Here is a 25,452-nt window from a genome sequence, read left to right as displayed (position 1 = left end):
TGAGGAAGGGTCGGAGGAATTAAAATCAAGCAGCATGCCTCTCAGAGCTCACTCTGTCCTGCAGTTCTAGAACCTACCAGCTGTTGTAAGGTTCTCCCGGCGTCCCGGGCTTCTCGGCACCAGCTGTAGCCCGCGCAGTCCTCTCGCCAGGAAGAAGACACGCGGACACTAGGTTCCTTCTGCAGCAACTGTTTATTTGTCTCCATCCATAGGGAAAAAAGGGGTCGAGCCCAAAATCCGCACTGCTTATATACACCACAGTGCGTGTGTATCTGCCCTATCTGCCCACAGCGTGGCGTGTCTGCTCATGATTGGCTGTTCGCTCATTACCCTACGTAATGCCCCGGGATGGGCTGTGACATGGCGTCTTTTCACTCTACACACATGCGCAAACAGTTCTCTACGCACATGCGCAAACAGTTGTTTAGGCGCCATCTTGCCATGGCGAATGCCTCTCAAGATTCATGGCTCCCCACACCCTGGCTATCCTGGAACTCAGTCTGTAGACCAGGCTGGCCTCGAACTCAGAAATCCACCTGCCTCTGCCTCCCAAGTGCTGGGATTAAAGGCATGTGCCACCACTGCCTGGCTCAGTATTTTTTTTTTTTAATTGTAGATAAAATATTGGCCAATGGGACAAATTTCCCAGTGTCACTGCTCTCATTGATATCAGTATGGCATCTGTCAGGTTCGTGCCATTTCCATCCTTTCTGCAGTGGGAAGAAATGGATGCAGGAAACTGTCACGGGGCTGCTTTCCAGTGTGAATGCTTTTTCTCTCCTTCAGACTCGTGTCTGAAGCTGTCTGTAGCTTTTCCAAGCCTATGCCTCTGAAATCCAAAAAACAAACTGAATAGAGACCTGGCACTGGGAACCGTGACTCGTTACTGAGCCTCACCTAAATAAGAGTCTTACCTTCAGCCAGGCGGTGGTGGTGCACGCCTTTAATCCCAGCACTTGGGAGGCAGAGGTGGGTGGATTTCTGAGTTCGAGGCCAGCCTGCTCTACAGAGTGAGTTCCAGTTCCAGCCAGGGCTACACAGACAAACCCTGTCTCAAAAAACAAACAAACAAAAAGACTCTTTTCTTCAGAAAGCCTGGGTACGTAGTCGGGTACCAGTGCAATTTAAAAAATGCCAGGGCCCTATAAAATGGGCTGAGATCCACAAAATACTGATCCCTGTTTTTTTTAGAATTTATAACTTCACATTTTAGCACCTGTTCATGTTTTAAAAATCTTACTTAAAATATAATAGTGGTATATGAGTGACCACATAAAATAATAAATCCTAAAAATAACATTTTTGTGTTATAATTTAATATGGTACAAAACAGTATCATGATTCACTCTAAGCCTTTTTTCCAAGGCTTTTTCCAAGTATTGATGTCCCACTCTGCTATTGTGACTGATGCAGAAGAGGAAACACAGGAATCAGTATATTGTGGATCTCAGCCCATTTTATAGGAACCTGCAGCTGATGGTTCAGTAGCCTCCCTCTGCTGTTGATTATTACCTTTCAGGAAGTATGTGGCCTGGAAATTGAGTTTCTTCCCTTTTGTCCATTCCCATTCTCTGTTCTGGGGCTGACACTGACCTGGAACCTGCAGTGCTGGTACACACTGGTTGTAGGTACACACCACCACTAGAACAGTGACATCAAAAGCTTCTGGCTTTGAAAGGAAGTCCACAGTAATTAAAAACACCCTTCCTATCCTATGCGGTAGTATACACCTTCAACTCTAACACTCAGGGAACAGAGACGGATATATTTTAGGACAGCCTGGTGGTATATGTAGCAAGTTTCAAGCCAGCCAGGGCTATATAATGAGACCATATCTAAAAAAAAAATAAATAAATAAAAGTAAATTTTAATTTTAATATATGTTAATATTAAATAATTAATAATAATAGGACTAAGTAGAATATTCTTCCTAAAGAGAGTTACATGTAGTTAAGCACAATGTAAACCCTAAAGGCTGGCTCCTCTTGGACTTCAGGCCACTTCATTGTGCTAGGTGGCAAGTTTGGGGTATTGGGCACCTATCCTGCAGCTAGTAATAGCTCTGCTACCTGTGGGGGCAGAGGAGCCTAGGGCATTTCATCCCCTAGAAAAAAATCACCCAAATTCCAAAGGAGCCAGACGTGGAGACATGTCCCTTGGAAGCCTTTTAGTTATTAAATTGAACAAAGTTGCCAGTGAGACATTCTTAGACTCATCATACTATCTGTTTTGTAGGTTCAATGTTAAGTTCAAATCTGACCTCAACAGTAATTGTTCTTGGCAGCTCTGATATCAATTATAGTTTATCCATATGTACTAAAATGATGATAGTTTTTACTTTAAGTGATTATGATTTTGAGGTACTTACATTTATCAGTATATTCTTAAGTGTGACAAAACACAATTTCATTTATTTCTTTTTTGAGATAGGTTCTGTCTCTGTAGTTTACAATAGTCTTGAGAGCTCATGGTCCTCTCGCTCTCATGTGCTAGGGTATGGACTCCCATGCCTCCTTTGTTTGATTTCTGTATATGGAAAAGACTTAAGTGTGTAGCCATGATTGGTGTGTGTGTGTGTGTGTGTGTGTGTGTGTGTGTGTGTGTGTGTGTGTGTGTCTTGAAACCCACCAATTGATCTGAGTGCTTCCAGATGTTCTCTGTGGTGATGTGCCCATCACAAAGCATCCAACAGCATGAGCTGGAGCTGATGGATCAGTCAGGGTGAGCATCCCTGATTATATCCAAGAGCCTGGACTGGCAAAGGTGACATCCTGGGTTATAACTCTAGAATCATTCCCAGAGAGCTTTCTGTCCCCCAGCAAGCACTACTTCAGTTTCTGTACTTCAGAACTGCTGTGCTGCGTACCTGGACCTCAAAAAAGGATGAAAAAGTATCTGGCTACACAATTGGATTATTTGAAACATTCTCAAGCATTCTTTGTTGTGGAATAATACTTAAAAGATAATTAGGATATTCTATGACCTGATGTTTTTGTGTGGATAGTTGATCAGGACTACAGACTGAAGTCCAGTGGCTTTAGATGTTAGTAGAGATGTGTGATAAAGACAGTAAGATCTGGTCTCTGTTCAGCTAGGAAAGTTTTACAGCAGTTCAGCAGGTGGCACTCTCTGCTATGCTAAAACTGATGGCTGAGTTGACCATTGTTTAGAGGGTAGAGATGGAGATGGGTAAGAGCCCAGTGTTGATCACAGTTTGATTATTAAAGTCCACCTTGGCTTGAGGAGGAATGGAATGATACAAGTGCTTTACTTTTGAGAAAGAAGAGAAATAGCGCATTCAGCAGAGAGGCAAGCTTTACATTATCACACTGAAGATTTTTTTTTTAACAGGGTCTCACTATCCCAAGCTGTCCTTGGACTTGAGTTGAAACCTATATCCTCAGCCTGTCTACCTCAGCCTCTTGAGTGGTGGGATTGCAGATGTGCACCACCACACCTGGCTAGAATTTCTATTTGCAAATAGACTAGTGCTTAGGAACAAGCTTTTAATACAGGGACTTTACAACAAAGAATAGGAGCCTTTTCAAATATCCGGTCACTTTCTGTGTAAAAATGTGTGACAGTCTGTATGATTCTCCAAGCTTTTTCTGGTCACTAGGACCTACAGATTTCTCAGAGAAAAGAGTTGGTGGTTTGTTAGGGTATTTGGTGTGTTTTCACGACATCTGAAGATCAGGAGCGACCTTATCACTCACACCCCATCCCAGATCTTGAGGGATGTTAAGGAGAGCAGAAGCATGCGCCTTAGAGCCTAGAGCAAGTGCTCACCTCCCTTCTTTTAAACATAGCCTTCCTAGCCATGCAGCTTTGGACATATGTTAGTAAAAGTTAGTAAAAAAAAAAAATGTGGGTGGTAGTAAAATCCAGATATAGTTTAAAACTTACAGGATACTGTCGACCATGACTAGAGCCCTAAAAAATGGTACAGTTGGTGACAAAGAAAACATGTCACATGCTGCTGTGTGGCAGGCTGCTTATACTCATTTGCAGTATATTCTGGCCTTTACTTTGGTGTAGAACAAAATATTTTTTTTATTTTCCCTCTTGCTGCTAGCTCTCTATTGTGGTAGCTCTCGTGACTCTTCATAGCATTTAAATAAGAGTTATGGTTAATCCATAATTGCAGTATTCTGAAGATGGATATTAAGAATCGATTGGCTCTGTAGTTCTTTTGTTACAGAAGCAAAGACTTTTGACTATATCAGAAGAGAGCTGAGCCTTTCTGCTTAGCGGATTTCCCAGAGTGCTCAGTCAGTTAATCACACGGCTTCCGTCAGAGCATTTAGAGGAGTTACTTCACCTGCTGGTTTTAATTGCCTTGGGGATGGTGCCAGGGAGTGCCGCAGCATGAATATTCCACAGGACCCGTCTTCTCTCTTCTGTTCTTATCTATCAATAAAAAACAAGCACCCGTGTTTCATTTGTTTGTTTTATATTCTAGGGCACACATGTGCCAGAGAGCACCGAGGACAAAAAGAGGACAACTTTTAGGAGTCAGTTCTTGCCTTCTGCCTTGTGGAGGCAGGGTTTTTCGTGTTTCTTCTGTGTTGTATTCTAGGCTAGCAGGCCTGTGAGTGTCCCACCACCAATTCTTCTGACCCTGCCTTTCACTCACAGTGGGAATGCTGGGAACTCGGCTGTGTGCTGCTACATCCACCTTTTCAGTGAATCTCAGAGATGGGGCTCAGGTGACTGGGCTTGTGTATCGCAGCAAAGACTTTTACCCCATGAGTGTCTCTCTAGCTAGAACCTGTGTTCTCCCACCCCTTCTAAATGCAATCAAAAGTTTAATGTTGACAAAAGTCAAATGTTAACTAAACTGCCACTGTCCTTCGTCTGAGCTTCTTTGGATGGTAATATGGTAGTGGGTAAGATGTATAATGTGGTAAGTGGATATCCTCTTGCTTTTCATGATAAAGAAGTAAGAGAATGGGCTGGTGAGATGGCTCAGCAGTTAAGAGCACTGACTGTTCTTCTGAAGCTCCTGAGTTCAAATCCCAGCAACCACATGGTGGCTCACAACCATCAGTAATGAGATCTGATGCCCTCTTTTGGACTGTCTGAAGACAGCTACAGTGTACTTACATGTAATAAATAAATAAATCTTAAAAAAAAAAAAAAAAAAAAGAAGTAAGAGAATGAGTTGGAGGTAGATGGCTGGCTGGCTGTGTTCTCAGTATTCTGCATGAGCATCCTGAGTATCATCCCATAACAGGACAGCTTACCTTCATCTACTCACTGAAACATGGCCACTTTTCAAACCTAATTTTCCTCCAGGTCAACTGATGAGGCATTTAGCTTGGCTGAAGAAACGTGTAACTCTAATCCAGCCATAGTTAGACGGAAGAAGATTGCCATCAGCATCATCTTTTCCTTGTGTGAGAGAGAGGCAGCACAGCGGGATTTCCAGGACTTCTTTTTCTCCCACTTCCCTCTGTTTGAATCTCACATGAACAGGCTGAAGAGTGCTATTGAAAAGGTAAAGGATGGGAGTACAGGGCCCTGGGACCCATTCCATGCAAATACTTAAGTAAGGAAATAAAAGGTAGTACGATTGCAACCTACTGACCAATAGGGGAGAGATTTGTGATTTAAAATGACACATTATTTGGGAGATGGCAGGTATAAGGTGGTCAGAACATGTCCTGGTATGAAGACCCTTAGAATTTTCAAGGCTGGAGACCAGTGTGCCGTAGGGAAGGAAGTTACTGCTTCTTGATGAAGGGAAATGTCGTTACCATCAAGGTTTTAAATGTATAATAGCATCATCATTCATTAGTGAGTCAGCAGGTCATTCATAGAGGAATTTCTTCTTAGAGAGTAACGTGGTTCACTCTCTTCCATGAAGGCCATGATCTCCTGTAGGAAGATCTCTGAATCAAGTCTCCGGGTCCAGTTTTATGTGAGCCGTCTGATGGAAGCACTAGGAGAATTCAGGTAAAGTTCAAGGTTGGAAATCCAACAGGAAGTGATGAGGAGTACTATGACCAGCTGCCACGAGGCTATGTCTTAAAAGAACTGCGGGACTGGGCAAGTTTTAGTCATCTTAGTGTCCCTGCCCATGAGAGCAGGGTAAGTAAAGCCACACATTTGAGTAATCCTCACTGTGCCTGACAGTTCTTAATGGGATTAGTTTTTTGTTTGTTGTGTTCCTGGGGTTGTTGTTTTGCTTTGTGTTTTGTTTATTTTGAGATGGGGGTCTCACTATGTAGTCCTGGCTGGCCTGAAACTGCCTATTAGACTGAGCTGGCTTCAAACTCATAGAGATCCTCCTGCCTCTGCCTCCTGAGTCCTGGGATTAAGGTGTACATTACTACGTCTGGCTTAATGGGATTGTTTTCATCAGAATGAACTGAACACTAACTTTAAAGTTGTCTTGTAATCAGTTCCATGATCTTATATCTGCTGTCCCATAAACTTTGAACCCTTTTTTTTACCCTTTGTACAAATGTTAAAACTGAGGCTCAAGGGTGCTGCCTGTGCCCTAAGCCCATGGGGAAATATGTGCATGTCGTAGAGATCTAGGCCTCATTTGCCAGGGCACATCTAGTGCACATCTGAGCCTGTAGTACACGCCCTGGTCTGGATGGTGAATCGTCTGATGCCCCTTCTCTGACGCTGTAAGCAGCTTCTAACTGATCTAGGACTCCACCAGTTGTGGATGGGCACTGTTTTTTCTATACTTCTTGCCCACAGAGTGTGGTTAGCAGGGTGATCTGCTATCAGATGGGGTTTTCCCTACTGTGTTCATCTGAGTTTCTCTTAAAGAGAAACTCTTAAAGAGCCAGTCTCTTAAAGGGGAATGGAATCTCACTGAGAAGCAGTGTGCCAAATAGCTTAGGGGTTAAAAAAAAATTACAGTTCCTAGAATGTTAGAACATTGTTTGCTGATGAGCTCAATGCTGCTTGAAGCAAAATTACTACTGTTTCTGACCTCCAGCTAAAGATAAGGAACTGTTTAGGTTGTTTCATTTGATGAGTGTCTTGAAGGTGTTAAGTAAGCTGTCTCCATTGAGGGGCAGCACTGTCATCCTGCTGTGTTGGTCACATTCAGAGATGACTTGTGCTTGAGAGTCTGGATGCTAATCTAATCACAGTACTAATCTGAAAACCTGAAAAGAAAACACCAGAGATTATACATATAGAGGAGTTTTACACTTATTTTGACAGTGAGCCCTTCCAGAAACAGACAAAATAATATCTTAGTATTTAGAGACATGAATTCTGTTTTATTTTGGTTTGTTTGTTTGTTGTCAAGACACATTTTCAGTGCATAGCCCTGGCTGTCCTAGAACTCAGTATGTAGACCAAGCTGTCCTTGAACTCACAGAGATCCACCTGCCTCTGCCTCCCAAATGCTGGGATTAAAGTCGTGCGCCACCACACCCAGCTGAGACATAAATTTTGCTACTATAATCATCTTCAGTGCTACTGTTTTTACAGATATGTTTTTAATTGACATAGAATGCTATCACTTTGACCTCCCCGTACCCTCTTTATAACACCTCTCATGCGTTTTTCTTAAATCCCTACACTCTTACATTGATAGACTGTTGTTACATGCATATATGCACAAATGTAGAAATATGGCTTGCTGAGTTTGCTTTTGTGTAAATGGTTTCAGGGATAACCACACTGAGTGGACTAACAATAAGGCTCATCACTAGAAGAGAAGGCTAACTCTCCCTCTCCCAATAGTCACTAGTTGCCTATAGTGTCTAGTTTAGGGTAGGGCCCCAGGATAAAATTTTCTCTTTAGAGTTAATATGCCCATGCATATTGCCGTTGTTCTGTCTTTGTCTATGAAGCCACTTCTAGGAGAGACTATTTCACTATTTCTGGTGTTTGGGCACTTGCAGTCTTTCCACCCCTCTTCCATAATGTTCCCAGAGCCACAGGTGGACAGCTGTGATGCAGATTTATCCATTGAGGATGGGGTCCCCAAACATCTTTTGATCTCTACATTGTGTCCAGTTATGGAGTCATAGCTTCTTAACTCAGTAATGTACTTTTGAAAGTGTAAAGTTTTTTGTTTCTGCCAAGGTAGGTTTGTGTTCTGTCCTGATCCCTTTAGGTACATAGCTACATAGTCTAGTCTGAGTATGCCTGCTCCGTCTTGATTTGGGAGAGATCTGTGTTATTCATTCAGGGCCTAATTTCCTTTTTATCCCATGGAGAATCTGAGTAAGTTTTTGCACTCTGGAAAAACACATGTGAGCCATGTAGCTTATAACAGAGCCTGCCACATCTGGATCTCCAGCCTCACTGTACCATTAAGTACGTATCTGTATTAGAAGTTGGCATATGTTAGTGAGGAAGAGCCACTGTGTAGCTTCTTATCTAAAGCAAGATGGGTGTTTGATTTAGAAAGCTAGCACGTGAACTAGAAATCAGTAGATCTGAGTCACCTAGCAATCTCATTTTCAACATAGCGTGTGCTTTCTCTGTCCTGCATATCTGTGTGTGCCCCACCCCACCTGATTCTAGATGGAGTCTTACTGTGTAGCTGTGGCTGACTCACACTCAGTTCTCCTGCCTCTGCCTCCTAAGTGCTGGGATTACTGGTATGCCCAGCTCTTGATCTGTATTTCTTTACCAAAGAATGCTGTGTGGAGCTGGAAATATAACTCGGTGATTGAGTGCTTGTCTAATGTGCAAAAAGACCAGGACTTGAGTCTCACTACCACAAAAGCAAAATAAATAGCATCTAAAAGTGACTTTATGATACCCTAGAAGCCTGTACAGTTTTTAAGTTTGCATGTATAAATTTTTAAAATGATTATAAATTCTGGAAAGAGACACTGAATTTTTTTTTAACCTTTATATTATTTTTGTGTGTGTGTGCAATGTTTGAGATCAAGCCCAGGGCCATGTGGATGATAGGCAGGTACTATATCACTGAGCTACACCCTCATACATTATTATCTAAATCAATGTTTTTATGTTAGGGATGGTGTGCTTTTTCTCTTAAGGGTTTCTACACTGCCACCTAACTTTGCCATTGTCCTGCAGAAGCATTCATAGATAATGTATAAAACATTCTTGGGTCCCAATAAAACTTTATTTACAAAAATGCTAACAGTCAAATTTGTGTGAGTTGTAGTTTGCCAACCTGTGTTAATTTACTTTTTAATTCTTTAAGGAGTATATAGATCCAAATTACAGTGTTCAGCTTTGTTCTTTGATACTAAGATACCCACAAAAACTACTTATTATAATCTGTCCCTTCTCTCTCCTGTAGAGGGACTATCTGGAACTTATATTCTGTTCCAAGGATAGCTGAACCAGTATGGCTTACCATGATGTCAAACACCTTGGAAAAAAACCAACTCTGCCAGCGCTTTCTCAAGGAATTTATACTTCTGATTGAACAAGTCAACAAAAACCAGTAAGTATAACCCTCTTGAGACTTGTGGAGCAGTCCTCAGCCAGTGCATATGCTGCGCGGGACATGCCTTGTCCTGTATCTGACTAATCTGGGTATGCTTTTGTCTGTTTTCCCAAGGTTTTTTGCTGCCTTACTGACTGCGGTGTTAACCTACCACCTGGCCTGGGTGCCCACTGTCATGCCTGTTGACCACCCTCCCATTAAAGCCTTCTCGGAGAAGCGTACCTCTCAGTCAGTGAACATGCTGGCCAAAACACATCCATATAATCCTCTCTGGGCACAGCTGGGTTAGTACCTAATTTGAGTGTTCAGAGAATGTGTCCGATGAAATAGGAAAAGAAATATGCTGGAAATTATAGCTTGTCCTGGCTTTCTGACCAAGTCACTCAAAGATTGTCTCTTGCAGGAATAAGATAGGCCCACAGATCCAAACTGGCAGGCTCCTCTCCTCATCCCTTTCCCTTGCTGGTAGCTTTGTTCTGCTCTTTTGAGGCCTCATAGGTAAGCTGAGTTCTCCACACTCACAGAGGCTGTTTACCCTATCACAGTTTCTTAAACTACTGACTTGCGCAGTTTTTTGTGGTCGAGTTATGATAGGGCAGGGAGGGCTGTCTCATATCTTAGGGGTCATCCAGCAATATTCCTGGCCTCCATTCGATAGATGCCAGTACAGCCCTTGTCTTCCTAGAGTTGAACCATCAAAATGTCTTTAAATGTTGCCAAATGTCAGTGGGAAGAGGGTTAAGAAAAGGAGTGAGAGCTCTTGTTGGAGTGGCTGGGGAGAGAAGACCAGAGGAAAGTGGCACACTTACATCTCACCGCTGCTCTGACTGAGCCATAGATCTGATAAGCCATAGTCATATCTGTCGATTGGTCCTTGCATTTGATGGTAGCATTACTTCCTTAACCCATGTATGTCTATGGATTGGTGAGTTAGCCTGGGGTTACATATCTGGGTTTACGAGGCCTTGTTCTCAGCAGGCCTTAGTGTGACAAGGTATGGTCACATAACATTCTGTACCACCCATGTACTGGAACTCCGAGTTGAGTCACAGCTGTTCAAGCCTCAGTAGTCAGCTGCCTGGTGGACGAAGTTGAGCCTTGAACAGGTCTTTTGACAACACCCTACTGCTTGGATAAGAGTGTGCAAGGGGTGTGGGAGCCAGAGGCCTATTGGTTCCCTTTGTTTCTGAAGACAGTCACTCAGCATTCCTGTGCCTCTTCTTTTTGTATGTTAACAGTAGAATGAGGGCCTTTGTATGTGGCCAGATGAGCACTCCAGTCGTCAGTTGGGATGGGGTCAGAACTTTATTTGCTGTGACTTGCAGTCACTTGCACCAAGGACCCTTGCTCTGGATGCTGCTCCTGAAACTACATGGTGGGGCATTTACAGAGAGAAGGCTTAGCTGCAGGAATCCTCTGAGGTAATTTCGAGGACAAGCGGTGTGCTGGGGGAAGCACCACATTGGGTAGCCTTAAAAACAGTGTTTCAACAGCCGATACCACAGAACAGGCTGTACATACTCAAGGAGGAGAGCCACTCCTGCCTGCCATGTCACCCTTCTTATAGCAGGAAATGTACTTTCTTGTCCTTTTGCCCATGAGACACAAAAGAAGATACAAGTCTCATAGGGTAAGTAATAGGCATGTCTTTAATGAATTAACTAAAGAATTTGTGGATAGGAAAACCATGTTAGACTAGAATTGACTACACATGATTGTTATCCCAGAACTAGGGAGGCTGAAGCAGGAGGATTAAGAGTGGTAGGCCAGTATGGGTTATTTAACCAAGACTCAAAAGAAAAGAATAAAAAGACAGTGCTTTATATTTTGATACTAGGTACAATGAACAGTCCTGAACTTGCTACCTCACTCAGGTTGAGTAGCCCTGAGAACATATGTTGCTGTTCTCAGTTGGGGAAAATAATTTTTTAAAGTGTAGTATTTATTGCTAGAAGGGAATAGGCTGGACATTAAGGGAAATACAGTGTGTCCTGCTGCAATTTTCAAACAGTGGTAATTAAGCAGCATGCACTTAATTAGATAAATGCATTTAGACTTCAGAATGCTTCTCCTGTGGGACTGAGCTAACTAGGAGCCACCACCGACTCCTTGTGTTCAGCATAATAAGGCAAAATCCCTTCCTGTGGGCTTGCTTGTTGCTTTTCATTGGTGATCATCCTCCCCGAAGGTCTTCAGCCCTCTCTTCCTGAGAAGGCCCTCTGGGGACTGAGTGTTGGTTGGAGTAGCTTAGGGAGGGAGTGCAGCCTTGCACAGAGAAGGCTTCTTGACAGCCTTATAAAGACAAGTGTGAGTGACTGGGTCTCCATTGTCACAAATGGATGATTAGACAGAGAATGTACTTAAATTATGGTAATTTTCTGTGTGCCACAGTAGGCAGGAAAATGTAAGCTCTGGGGGCTAAACAACAGTGCAGATGTGATTTTAATTTAGGTTCCTAAGTAATAAAAATGGTTCTATGGTGAATGATTTCACCATGTTACTGAGGGCTCCTCTAGACAGTCTGCATGCACTTCTGTTCTCATCTGTGTGGTGTCTCAGCCTCCTGAGCAGAGCAGCTCAGCTGCAATCTCTCTTCATACTCATGGAATTGCTCCTAGGAGTGCAGTGATGTGGTGCCTTTACCCCCGTGGGCACCATGTACAAGGATTTCCACATTAGGGATACCAGCCACCAGTGGCTTGTGGAAGCCATTAGTGGGTTGGAAAAGCATTTCCACAGGATAGTAGGATAGAAACAGAACTTGCACACAGGTTCTGTAAAATGTGAGTTTTAGGATGTGGCGGCGTTGTGGCTGCAGGTGAGAAGCCTGTGCTGGTGGGGAGTGGGTTTCATCCTGCGGCCTTCAGGCACCCTTTTTGCCTTTGGCTTTTGACAGTTCAGCTTCAGGGTGTCTATTTTTTACTTGGGTTTTCCTTGGATTTTCATAGTTGGAGTTCATTGACCTTCTTGGATGAACAGACTTATGTCACTCATGAAGTTTATGGAATCCTTGTTTTAAAGTCAATTTCTGCTCCAGTCTTTTTTTTTTTCTTTCCTCTTCCCAGAATCCCTACTGTGTGCATACTACAGTGCTTGATGGGGCTCATAGATAGCAGGAGTGTATACATTATTCTTTATTCCTCTTGTTTTTCCTCCTCAGAATGGGTAATCCCACTTGACCTGTTTTAAGCAGGCCATCTCTCTTTCTCCACCCTGATGAGATCTGCTCTTCATCAGTCTAAGGATTAAATGAACATTAGACTTGGCTGTCACAAACATGGTTTTTCTCATATTTAAGACACTTGTGAGGTTTCCATTGTATGGACAAGGAAAGAAACTCTTCAAGAGGGTCTGAACGAAACGTATCTGTGCGTTATCCTTTATTTGCATTATCCTTTATTTGCAACAATTAGTTATTTTCTGGCCAAAAATAAAAAGTAATAAATATTTGTAAATCTAATCCAACAAGAAAGCATACATCTGTTTCCCCTCCTGTAATTATAAAAAATTGTTACCCACCTTGATTTTGATGCTAACTGTCGTCTAGCTTTACCGACCTTTACCATGACGTTTGGTTCAGGTGCGTGCATGTGCGTGCGTGTACACAGACCTGTGCAGCTGCATGCAGCCGTGTCAGTACAGTTGCTGTCTACCTTGTTCCCTTGAGAAGGGCTTTCTCACTGAACCTGGAATTCTCTGTCCCCCAGCAGTTTGGGTACAAGCACATGTGACCTGGCTTCCTGTAGACACTGGGAAGGGAACCTAGGTCCTCAGGCTTGGTGGCACTCTTGCTGAGTTATGTCCTCAGACCTTACTCAGCAATGTCTTCCCTTTATCCATTTCATTTATACATAAATATATATAGTATCTTCTTTTTCTAAAGACTCCCCATTTTCCATTTTTTTATGGAAGATTTTGAACATAAAGGAACATAAAGATTTTGCATAAGGAACTTCATGCCTCTTTTCTAGTTTGGCTGCTGTGCTCTGGCTACATGAATAACTCTTCTTTATGATTGGTGAAGCCCTGTTTGTGTACTCTGTTTAAATGAACAGTCATACACTGTGCTGCTCCAACACTTAGAAAATTAATTTAAAATATATATCAAAATATATAAGGTTCAAGCATCTGATAAAATTTTTACATCCATGTATTTTTCTTAGAGGTGAGAAGTGTTGCTCGTTTGTTTCCTACTTGAGACACAGTCACTGTATGTAGTCTAGGCTGGCCTGGAACTCACTGTATAGCCTGTGCTAGTCTTGAACTCATGATCCTCCTTCCTCAGCTTCCGTAGTAACTGGATCAAAGGCCCACACCACCAGGACCAGCTTGCATGTGTTAGTAGCACGGAGCCTGCTGTCACAGAAACACCCATGAATTCTGAAGTGACTGTGATATCCTGAAGCTTGGGGAGACAGGATCAGAAAGAAGGCATGGCATTAGCCTGTGCTGAGGGCAGTTTTCTCAGGCCAAACCCTATTATCTCACCACACTTCTGAGCTCTCACTTTGAAGTCCAGGGTGACTTCTTAGAGGCTACGGCTCCCTTAGCCTTCAGTCCTGTCCTTTTATAGAGAAAATTGTTTACTGTTATTTCTGTCCTGTTCTTTAAATGTTCTTGGAAGCTGTGTACTAGGGAAAACTCTGTGAAGGACAAACTTCCTTATGGTTCCCTAGAGAGACAACTTCCTGTTCATTCTCACAATCTCTCTCGACCTCAGTCTACTAATTTTAGTTGTCTCTAACCTGTGACTTCCTGCTTCTCTATGGATGCATTCCTCAGCTGAGTCTCGACTTCCCGAGTTCTTTGTAACCATCACTGAGCATCGCCTCTCTTATATTCAATACCCCTTCCAGTGTTGCAACCTTCTGGTTAGTTTTTTAATCATTTCTGACTCTGGCTCAGTTGTATAAGGTCCCTTACCTAAGTAAGCCAAGTGCATAGCCAATCAGTAAACATTGGTTGTCTATCTTAGCAAATATAATCAAATAACTGAACTTGATGACTTAGTAAGTAGGTAATGGTACTTTTAAAAAATGTGTTGAGAGTTTTGCATGTTTTGATCATATTCACCTTCCTTCTCCCAATGCTTCCAGATCCACTCCATCCCCTGCCGCACTGTGTGTCCTTTTTAATTTTATTTTTAAAGCCCATGAAGGCCAACTTGTATTGCCCAAATATTCTTGGGCAATTTTGGGTATATGGTGTTGCCCTGGAGTACAGTTGACTTACCAGGGACAATACTCAGAGAAAACAGTCTCTTTTTTCCCAGAAGCTTACAGTTACCCATAGCTCCACAGCTGGGGTGGAATCTTATACCTAACTTCCATCACCATGCTGGAATTTGGTTTGTCAAGACTGCTGTGAGTTCATTTGTGCAGCTGCCTGTCCCTCTGTGTCCAGAAGACACTGTGCAGTCATCCACTGCCTCTGGCTCCTTTCTGTTCCCTCTTCTGCAATGATCCCTGAGAAGAGGAGGGTACAGTACATGTGTTCTGTTTAGGGCTGAACATTTTTGCCATCTCTTCTCTTCTGTACCTTGGTCAGTTGTAGGCCTCTGTGCTAGTAACCATATGCAATAAATAGAAGCTTCTCAAATGAGGCTTAGAAGATGCATTGATCTATAGGTGCAACAGTAAGTCATTAGGTGTACTGTGCCCATTTAGCAGAACCACAGTAGCAGGTTCTCTCCACAGCCTGTGACCTGTCCAGACATAGATTCCTGGTTCGATAATTATGCTGGGTATGAGTTTTGTATTGTAGAACATGACTTAACTCCAAGCAAAGAGTGATTAGTTTCTCTCATGACAATTGTGCCAGTGTTGCACCAGGGGCCATCTTTTACCAGGCCAGCTGTTTTTGTAGCTCGCAGGGCTCTCAGCTGGGTCTGATGGAAGATTCCTTTCCCCTCCAGCATGCACAGCACTCTCCAGCGCTGTGAATGCTAGCCAGCTAGGGCTGTAGCTTCCAGATAAGTACCAGCTAAGTTCTTTATGTGGTGTCTTCAGCACTAGCATCTTAACGTGAAATTCTAGAGGGTAACTAAGAGTACCGACAATAGCCTGTAGTGTTTGAGGCAGCTGGGGGTGGGGTCTATATGATCTTATCAGCCAACAACTCAAAAAGAAATAGCCAGTTCCTGGCTCTGGGATTTTTATTTGATAGCTCATGGTATCTGATAGGAACGCTGTAGCCCTATTGTAGGTAACTCCATTTCAATTCATGTGTGTGCATGTGTGTACGCGCGTGCGTGCGTGCGTGCGCGCGCGCGTGTGTGTGTGTGTGTGTGTGTGTGTGTGTGTGTGTGTGTGTGTGTGTAAGCTTCTATAGTATTTGGTTTCCATAGGACTTTTTAAAAAGGTCTTTAGTTGTCTTTCCCTATATTCCTTCTCTACCCTGCCGTTTGTTCCCCCACCCCCAGTTTAAACTTCCCCGTTCCATTACTCCCCTTTAACCCTTTATGTCAGTGTGTTCTGTGAGCACTATTGAAGTACTTCGGTAATCTTTCACCTTTCATATTGAACACAAAGCTGGCTCATCAGTCCATTTTAACCATCTTATCAGAATTTAACTAAGATGACATTTTGTATCCTGTAGAATTTTTATATCATATAAAATAAAGAATTCCAGATTCATTATTCATGACTAGGTAATTTTTTTCTTATAAATTAAACTGAATCTACTTAGAGTAAATCACTGTACTAAAAGAATCCTGTACATATTAACCTCATTAAGTGTTTTTAAGTGATTTAATTCTTATTAATGGTAATTCTTGAATTTGCATTTTACTCTTAAGGTTTACTATCCTAGGGTTTTTCTTTCTTTTCAGTTATGTGTATGTGCTTGTGTATCTGTGTGGGAGTGTGTACATGCTGGTACAGGTATCTGAGGAGATCAGAAGGTGGCCTAACCAGAGGTGCAGAAATGCGAACATGGGTGCTGGGGATTGAACCTGGGTCCTCATCAGGCACAGCACATGCTCTTAACCATTGAGCACTTTTCCCAGTCCTCCCCTGATACAGTCCCCACCTGATGTGTTTTAAGAAAATTTCTAATTTGCAAAATATCTCCAAATATGTCATACTTTATCTGGTCATTTATGCACAACAGTACCTTCAACCTTCCTTGGGCCAGCATGCAGCCACCTGAGCACAGTGAGGGGCTTGTGTATCCAACAGAGCTGCTGCCGGGCTCTGCTGGGCTCTGCTGGGCTCTGCTGGGCTATAGCCTGTGTTACCTTCCAGACCTGCTTTCCAGTATCAGGAACTGGAACATGGTCATTCCTAGAAATTCTATATCTTGTGCGTCAAAAAGTGGTTGGAGGCTGGGAATTAAGTTACCTGGTTTTTTCTTGTAAAGGGCAGACATATCCATGCATGCTAACACCAGAGGGCTTTGTCTTCTGTCCATCTTTCTCCTGCAGGTGATCTTTACGGAGCTATAGGCTCTCCAGTGAGACTGACTCGCACCGTGGTGATTGGGAAGCAGAAGGATTTGGTCCAGCGCATTCTTTATGTTCTGACCTACTTTCTCCGTTGCTCTGAACTGCAAGAGAATCAGCTGACCTGGAGTGGGAGTCATAATGAGGATGACCAGGTTATAAATGGGAGCAAGATTGTAACCGCCTTGGAAAAAGGAGAGGTGGAAGAGTCTGAATATGTGGTAGTTACAGTGAGCAATGAGCCTGCTCTGGTACCACCAATCCTACCAGCAGGGACAACTGAGAGGAGGAGCCCTGAGCCTACAGTAGTAGCTGAAGGCATTAATACTGATGACTTGGGTCACAAACCTGAAAAAAACAGATGCAAGAGGCCAGAGCAGAATTCTGAGGCCAGTAGCATGGGGTTCCAAGAGGCAGAACCTGACAGTTGGCATGAACCTCAAGGCATATTCTGTGAACATAAACAGAATGACCAAGAGGAAGCCCAAGATTGTTCTTCAAGTCCTCCCAGCTGTGAGGTGCCCAGGGTAAGAAGAAGAATGGACCACCAGACCTTCCACTCGGGGCTGCATGGGGAGATGCTAAAGAAGCGAGCAGAACAGTCAGCAGCCTGGCCCTGCCCTCACAGACATTCCCAGGAGGATCCTCCTGTTGAAAAGGTCACCTTCCACATTGGAAGTTCCATCTCCCCAGAGTCTGACTTTGAAAGCCGCACTAAAAGAATGGAGGAGCGCTTAAAGGCCTGTGGACATTTCCATGGGACCAGTGCCTCTGCCAGGTCTAGCTTGGACACTGACCTGACTCAAGACCAGCAGGGCTCTGGGTGCTCCTTCAAAGCTAACTTTCAAAAGGACATCATGCCTCAGGACCACTCTTCAGAGGGAGAAGATGTCTCTGAGGACAGAGGCCTCCAAGCCAGCATGGCACATGCTGTGGGACAACCTAGCCAAGTCGATGGCTCCCTTGCACATTCCATTTGTGCAGGAGGAGGTAGCCAGAGACTTCCGGCACAGACTAGAGATGTGCAATTAAAAGGTGACAAAGGACCTTCATCAGAGCCTGTTCCAAACAGATGTAGGCAGCAGGGTGGCCTGCTGATTGCTGCAGATGTCCCCTATGGGGATGCCAGTAGTAAGGTCAACTACAGGAGCGAAGGAGACATTCCCAGGAATGAAAGCTTGGATAGTGCTCTTGGAGACAGTGATGATGAAGCGTGTGTTTTAGCCCTGCTAGAACTAGGTCACAGTTGTGACAGGACTGAAGGGTCCTTGGAAGTGGAGCTGCCTCTGCCAAGGTAACACTGCACAGGGAACTGGAATCTATCTGTCCCTAGCCTGATGCTGTAACCATGCTAGCCGCTCATGATCTCTTTATATGTATGTAGCACATGCTTTTCTCTTAAATATTAGAGGTATCACCATTTGCATTCAGGGGTTTCCAGCCTGTCTGATCTCCAAGGATACTCACCATCTTGGTGCAGCTAAGTTCTTGGACAAAGGGCAGGTGGTTGTCCTTGCTGCTCTTGAGACATTTGGGGGAGTGAAAAGCCACAGTGACCATGCTTGCAAGGAGGAGAGCATTCGCTCATGTCTATGTAGTGTGGATATCTTGCTTCTGAGGTAATCACACTCACTGAGGCTTCCCTCCTGCTGCTCAGGCCTCTCTGTTAGTTCTCCATCAGATTGGTTCTTTGGTTTGTGAAGACTGAAAGTTGCAATTAAAAGATTCTTTCTATTCTTCTTCATTGTGGTGGGCACTGCTTTCTGCAGATAGGTCAGATTCATAAAGCCATGCTGGCACTATGGTCCCCAGCCTCATTCTTCTCCTTCTGACAGAGACTTTCTGGTACATATTCAATACGATGTATAAGAATAGGTCCCTAAGTTCTTTAGACAAGCCTCACTATATAGTCTAGGCTAGACTTAAACTGAGGACAGGCACCTCTACATCTGGCTTAAGGATGAAGTTTCAACTAGGAATGGAAATAGTATATATTTTTTTTAGATTTCCATTTTAATACAAATTACTTCCTTTTCTCACAAATCCCCTCTTTTCTCACACTTATGGTCTTCTTACTTGAAGACCCTGATTTGAACTACAGGACAACTATTTATTTCCTTGTATCATTGGAGGTTTTGTTTCCATTGTAATATAAAAAGTGTGTACTTTTTAGCTATGTGTTTAATATTTCAAATGTTGTTTTAGGTCTCAGAGCACCAGCAAGCCAAATGTTAGGAATTTTGGCCGCTCACTTCTGGCAGGTTACTGCGCCACGTACATGCCTGATTTGGTGCTGCATGGAACCAGCAGCGATGAGAAGCTGAAGCAGTGCCTGGCAGCTGATCTGGTCCACACGGTGCATGTAAGTGTAGAACCACAGGATGGCCAGCAGCAGGCTCTTCATCTTACACTGAAAGCATCTGCATGAAGGATTGCTTGTAAGGACATAGAGTGACATGACAGCCAATGAGGTGGAATTAAGAGTCTGGGGACTCTGTGAGCATTACCTGGGCCAGACTCAGCAAAGGAAGAGCAGGTAATAGAACTGCAGAGTCCTGGAGCAGGAAGAGGGACTTCCTGTGTGGGGACAGTGAGGAAGATGGAGCATCTGGCTTCCAGTTCTCTCCTCCATCCTCTAGTTTCTTCTGCAAGAGACCAGAGAGCAAGGGCACAGCTAAGGCACGGCCCTCCAGCTTTCTTTAGAGGTCAGCCTCCCAGGGCCAGAACAGGATGGGCGGAGTAGAGTGGGGGTGAGTAGCTGTCGGCCTGCCAGGCAAACATAAACTGACAGACAGTGAGTGACAGTTACATGCCTTCAGAAGGAAGACCAAAGAGATGTTGTGTATGGCTTGCTTTTTATCCAAACCTTGCAAGTTTCTAAAAGCAATTACTTTAACTGATTTGTCATTGAGCTCACTTTGATAGCCGGGTGGAAATGGCTGTAGAAAGATTTACAGGTATTCCTGGAAAATTGCCTGTAGCTACTACTAAGTGCTTTTCTGTTATCTACAGTAGGACAGGAGCTGAACACTTACAGAAACTGTGTCAATCTGATGGGACTGTTTTTAATTGTGCTGCCACTGGGCAGATGTGCAAGCATAGCTATTTTGCAATTAGAAACATATGCTATCTTGTGCAATAGGGAGAATCCTTGTTTCCTCATTAAGATTGTTGGAACCTGGCTTCGTTATCTCCTTATTGCACACTTTTTGTTCATTGAGGGGAAGGGTGTTTGCAAACTAGAAAAGAAGACATTGTAGTTTATCTTTGACCTTGGGCATCTGCCCAGATACAAAGCAGACACAGGCTAAACAGGCTAAGGATGTTTGTATGAAATAAGAGAAGGGGCTTGGGTGGGAAGCAGAGATCAGTATCCTGCACCCCATAGAGGTAAAAAGCTGTAGAGAAAGTACCTGGGATCTGGGCAGGGCCCACTCAGCACACATGCGCTTATCCAAATGTGCCTAGTCCCACACACTTTGTGATCGACACCATCCCTCACCAGAACAGTCCTGGAATAAAACTGTGAAGTGTCTGTTACCTACAAGTAACTCACAATTTCCTTCTTTCTTGTCATAGATACTGCACACTTGCTCACTTGCTCTTATCATTTCAGAGGTTGGGTCATCTATCCATCCCATAGGATAAGCATAGGCCCTCTTTGTATGGTATCATCTTTCTTTCTCTTTCTTTCTTTCTTTCTTTCTTTCTTTCTTTCTTTCTTTCTTTCTTTTTTTCTCCTTTTGAGACAAGGTTTCTCTGTGTAACCCTGGCTGTCCTGGAATTCACTCTGTAGACCAGGCTGGCCTCGAACTCAGAAATCTGCCTGCCTCTGCCTCCCAAATGCTGGGATTAACGGTGTGTGCCACCACTACCCGGCATGGTATCATCATTCTGCACTGTCCTAAGTGTGCCTGCCCTTTGTGTGTTTAGTGTATGTTGGGACATGATAGGACCCTGTTTGTCATCACCTCCTGCCTTTATTGGGTGTTTGCTTTCTGTAATGCTGTTGGTTTGACTCCTAAGGGCATCAATTTTGTCCCTTGCACCTTTACTCCACTAAGCCAGAGTGCTGTTCCTGACAGAGGCTCACATAGGCTGTAGGAGCCAGTGGGGTTGTCCTCAGTGACATTGAGTCAAGAGCTGTTGCACATTCTCCTGGAAGTGCCCAGATTCACTCACTCACCGCCACAGAAAAGCAATCTCCCGGATGATAACCACCTCCAACGTATCTATGACACAACTCACGAAATTTTGGTATTTTTTAAAAATAGGTCATCAATTTCTAATTTCTGAATATTCGATTTTCATTGTGACCATCTAGCTCTGCAGTTCTTGTATTTGAGAAAATAGCCATGTCTACATGATCATTTCTCTTAGAGCTTTTCTGTTTTCACTTTCTCCCTTTTAAAAATAGTATTTTTACACTAAAGGAGCTCTCATTTCTTTGGTTAAATTTTATTATGCATACTAATTTATTTCATGTGTGAGTGCTTACAAAATGCAGTCATGTGCATGGTGCTAAAGGAAATTGTGAAGGACTCATAAAAATATTTTCAAGTTTTAATATGTTTATGATATGTCCAGTTAACATTAGTGGATTTCCAATTTCATTTAACAAACTCATCATCACGAGTTTTGTGTTTATTTGTTTGAAACAGGCTCTCACTGTGTAGCCTCAAGCTCTAAACAGTCCACCAGCATCTGCCTCCCCAGCCATGGGATTATAGGTGGGTGCCATCATGGTGGTCCTGAGGTTTGATTTTGAAACTCAGGAGTTTCATGTAGACTGCCTCTCTGGCTCACACTCTGGTCTGCAACAATATTTTTCTGTTTTTACTTTAAAAGGCACTTAACTTACATTTACAAATACTTTGGAAATATGGGTAGTTTTAAAACATTGGTGAATTAATCATTCATAAGGGACAGTGATGGTCTGAGCTGAGAACACTGTCAGGAAAAGAAGCAGTGATGTGAGAGTCCATGCTTGTCCTGTGCGTGCTGAGAGGTAGGGTAAAGCCTGGGAACCACTTGCTTTCACAACCTGATTTGGGGGTATAAATAATTTCAGTCTCATGCCAGGCTTTGGGACTTGTAATTCTTCTTAAAGAAGGATTTTGAATAACTTTGTAAAAGCAATTATTGTAACTTATTGATTTTTTTTAAAGACTCATGCATGGTTTAGATTATACAATCTAGCTTTATAAATGTGCATTGTATAAACCACAGCAGACTAGTTTTCTTTGGAGCACAAGGAAGTTTCTTTCTAGAATGTTCAGCATCAAGAGTATCTTTTCATTCTTTTTGTTATCTTACTCTCTTACAAAAGAGATCTTTTGCTTACTCTCATGGCTTTCACTGCCTTTCAAACATAAGGAAGGACCCAGGTTTTCTCTGGATGTTTGACACAGGCTGTTTTTCAGTCTGACGTGTGAACTCTTTCTTCCTACTCCATGTTACTCAGCTGCTGTAACAGTGCAAGCTAACTTTTCCTATCAATTAAATGCTTGCTTTCCTTCACCTTCTCTGCACTGAGCGAGAGGGGACCCAGGTAGGAGCCAGCAACACTCATCCCGTGACCCTCAGGCAGCCTTGCCTGTCTTCTGTGTCCCATCTGCCAATGAGTGCTGCCAACCAGGCACTGTTGGTGACCAAAATGAAGGCAGAGGAGGGCGACAGATCAACGCCAGCAGCACTGGCTTGGCTCTGAGTCCTGGTGTCACCTCTGCTAACATCACTTAAACCAAACGATGATTTTAGAGGACATAAGAACAGGGACACTATGATGTAGTGGATAAGAGTTTGCTTCCCAGGTTGGGGAGAAAGCTCAGTAGGAAAGTGCTTGCCAGATAAGCATGAAGACATGTTTGGTCTCCAGGACCCATGCAAAAAACCTGGGTGTGGTGGCATGTGTTTATAATCCAAACTGGGGAGGCATAGGTGGGAAGATCCCTGTAACTCACTGCTGGCCAAGCCCAGCCTCCTCAGTGAGGTAGGTCCTTAGGAGAGAACATGTCTTGAAAAACAAGATGGATGTACACACAGAACAGCACCTGTTTGACCTCTGGCCTACCTTTGAGAAGCTGGGCCTCCAAAGAGGCTACCTAGGTCTGAATCATAACTCAGCTCCTAATGGCTTTGTGGCCTTTGGGGGAAGTGTTCACTCTATAAAATAAAGTGTACTGATGTCATTTGAGTTTGGAAATTCTGTAATCCACATCAAGGGTTGAGCATGGTGCCTGGTGTACACTACTAAGCATCCGGTAACTGTTAACTATTTAAACAGGAAATGTGAAAAAGCCTTGCAAGTGGCTAAGTAGAGCGAGATGCTATTAACAGGTTGACAACGCTATGCTAGTTAAGCCAGAATTACTAGTTAATTCTAGTTAAGGCAGAATTACTTTCAGAGTTTAGAAAGATGCTCGAGTGTCCTCAACACACTCGTGTCTGGTTGTGGGCGTTAGACACCGAGAGCATCTGCAGGAGGAAACTGAGCTGAGCCCTTTGTCATGTAACAAGGAGCTGGCTGGCTTCTCTTTCATTAGGTAAGGTCATCAGGACTAAAATTGGCATCATAACAGTGATCTAGGCTCAGGCACTTTTCAGACTAATCTATAAATAACAGTTGGATATAGCAGCTTGTTCCATTTAATTTTAAGAGTAGCAACAGATTGACTCCAGAAATATCACATAGGAGTCAGTAACACAGATAAGGAGCTCTGCTGAAAGCCTGGCTGTGATACGTGCTCATGAATACTAATTAATTCATGAGGGCAACCAACCAGCCAGACTACAAAAGAACAGCCTGTCCCATCAGACAAGAAGTCATTACTTAAGTAGCACATAGTATTAAATGCCTCAGGTCAGATCAACAGGTTAGAGAGGAAACCATTTTGGATGAGTCCCTTGTTTACAACACCCTGGCTGTTTTCATTTCTCTAGGTTACATGAGTAACTTGGGTCCTGCAGCTCTGCCTTCTGCAGCTGCAGCCCTGAATGCAGCCCCACCTGGGACTGGGAGATGTGTTTAGAGGGCTTTGAAATGAAATGAGTTATGTTGCAGTTTGTTTTTTCAGACATCATCATACCATGTAGCCCAGGTGGGCCTTGAACTTGTAGTCCTCCTGTTAGCTTCCTAAGTGCTGGGGTTATAGGCATGTGTCACCATGCCTATCTCACTTGTCTGCCCCCCTTCCCACATACTAGACATGGGCTCACTGATCTATTACCTCCAACTCTTAAAGTACATGTTTGACCAATAACTGGATTTTGATAACCATTTTTTAGTAATGAAGAGGATGGAAATCCTTACAGATGGTCAGGGTTATTGTTTAGTGAGACTGTTGCACAGTGTGTGAGTATGTATGTACACACACATGTAGATCAGTATGCACGCATGTTCACATGTCTACCAATATGTGTTCTTCCCATAGGCCTGCAGTTACTGTGAAGCAGAATCAGAGACTTAGTTTCTTTGTGTTCCTAGTGTGTCATCTGGTGCCTGGTGCATGAAAAGTGCTTGTTCTTTAGATGACTTTAGAAAACTGAGTTTGGAGCACTGTATGTTTCTTATTGGAGCTGAAATGCTCATGGGAATATGCCTTCTTCTGGGGTAAAGAGAAATGTGCATAATCTTTCTTTAGAGTCATGAAGAAGAAGAGTGGTGTGTTTAACATGACGCCTGCAGCTCTTTGCATTCACTTCATATTCTTTTAGGTTTATTTATTATTATGGGTATAGGAGTTCTGCCTGCAGAGGCCAGAGGAGGAGCTGGAGTTACAGTTGCCTGTGGGTGCTGGGAATTGAACCCAGAGTCTCTGGAAGAGTGTTTGGTTTTGTCTTGTTTTGTTTTACGTACTTTTTATTGATTCTTCATGAATTTCACATCATGCACCCCAATCCCAGTCATCTTCCATCCCTTCGTACCCGTCCTCTGCCCTTTCAACCTTTCTGCAAAAGAAAAAGAAAAAAGAGGAGGAAAAAAACCTTGTCATGGAAGCTGGGTCCCAAAGTACACCCTTTTGTCCACACTTCTTTACTTGTGAATAAGTGTTTATTACAATGAGTCATTGGTCTGGTTCCAGGCCTCTGGCTTCTGCTTCTCTATCAGTCCTATAGCCACACTAAGACTCCTCTCAGGTATCCTGTTGTTGCCCTGTGACATGGAGATCCTGCGGCTTTGGATCTGTAGGACTGACTCCTGGAACAGTTCTTAACCTGGGCCATCTCTACGGCTCCCTGTATTTCTTTTCTATACTTAGAGGAGACTAAGGTCTTTGGGGCTTTCTGTCTCTTCTGCATACTGTTTCAGAGTTGAACACATGCCTGCTTTCATTTTCCCATTTTCTTTTCATGTCAGCCTCCACAAAAAGCTGCAAACTTCTGGCATTGAAGTGACACAGTTCATCACGTGACTTGCTTCTGGGACTCTTTGTGATCTTGTACACCTTGCTGCACCTTCAAACAGAACCTGGTCTCAGCCTGGCAGTGGAGCTGGTGGCCACAGGCTGAAAGTGGGCATTCATCCAGGGAGCGCAGAGAGCACAGCACACACAGGCACAGCACACACACACACACAGGCACATCACACACAGCCACA

General features: G+C 43.4%; 1 protein-coding gene across 4 annotated transcripts in view; it reads left to right on the top strand.

Annotated features, from left to right (window-relative positions):
• Window positions 1-25,452, top strand: part of Fnip2 (folliculin interacting protein 2) — a 113,511-nt gene that overhangs the window by 70,735 nt on the left and 17,324 nt on the right. For all 4 annotated transcript variants that reach the window (XM_031374131.1, XM_031374129.1, XM_031374128.1 and 1 more), the window contains 6 exons: window positions 5,299-5,500; window positions 5,870-5,958; window positions 9,263-9,409; window positions 9,527-9,696; window positions 16,836-18,147; window positions 19,059-19,215. In XM_031374131.1, coding sequence (XP_031229991.1) covers window positions 5,299-5,500; window positions 5,870-5,958; window positions 9,263-9,409; window positions 9,527-9,696; window positions 16,836-18,147; window positions 19,059-19,215 — 2,077 coding nt within the window. The remainder of the gene's footprint in view (window positions 1-5,298; window positions 5,501-5,869; window positions 5,959-9,262; window positions 9,410-9,526; window positions 9,697-16,835; window positions 18,148-19,058; window positions 19,216-25,452) is intronic.

The sequence above is a fragment of the Mastomys coucha genome, unplaced genomic scaffold, assembly GCF_008632895.1.
Source record: "Mastomys coucha isolate ucsf_1 unplaced genomic scaffold, UCSF_Mcou_1 pScaffold16, whole genome shotgun sequence".
Lineage (NCBI taxonomy): Eukaryota > Metazoa > Chordata > Mammalia > Rodentia > Muridae > Mastomys > Mastomys coucha.
Note: the sequence above shows the minus strand (reverse complement) of the source record. Positions and strands in the feature narration are given on the sequence as shown.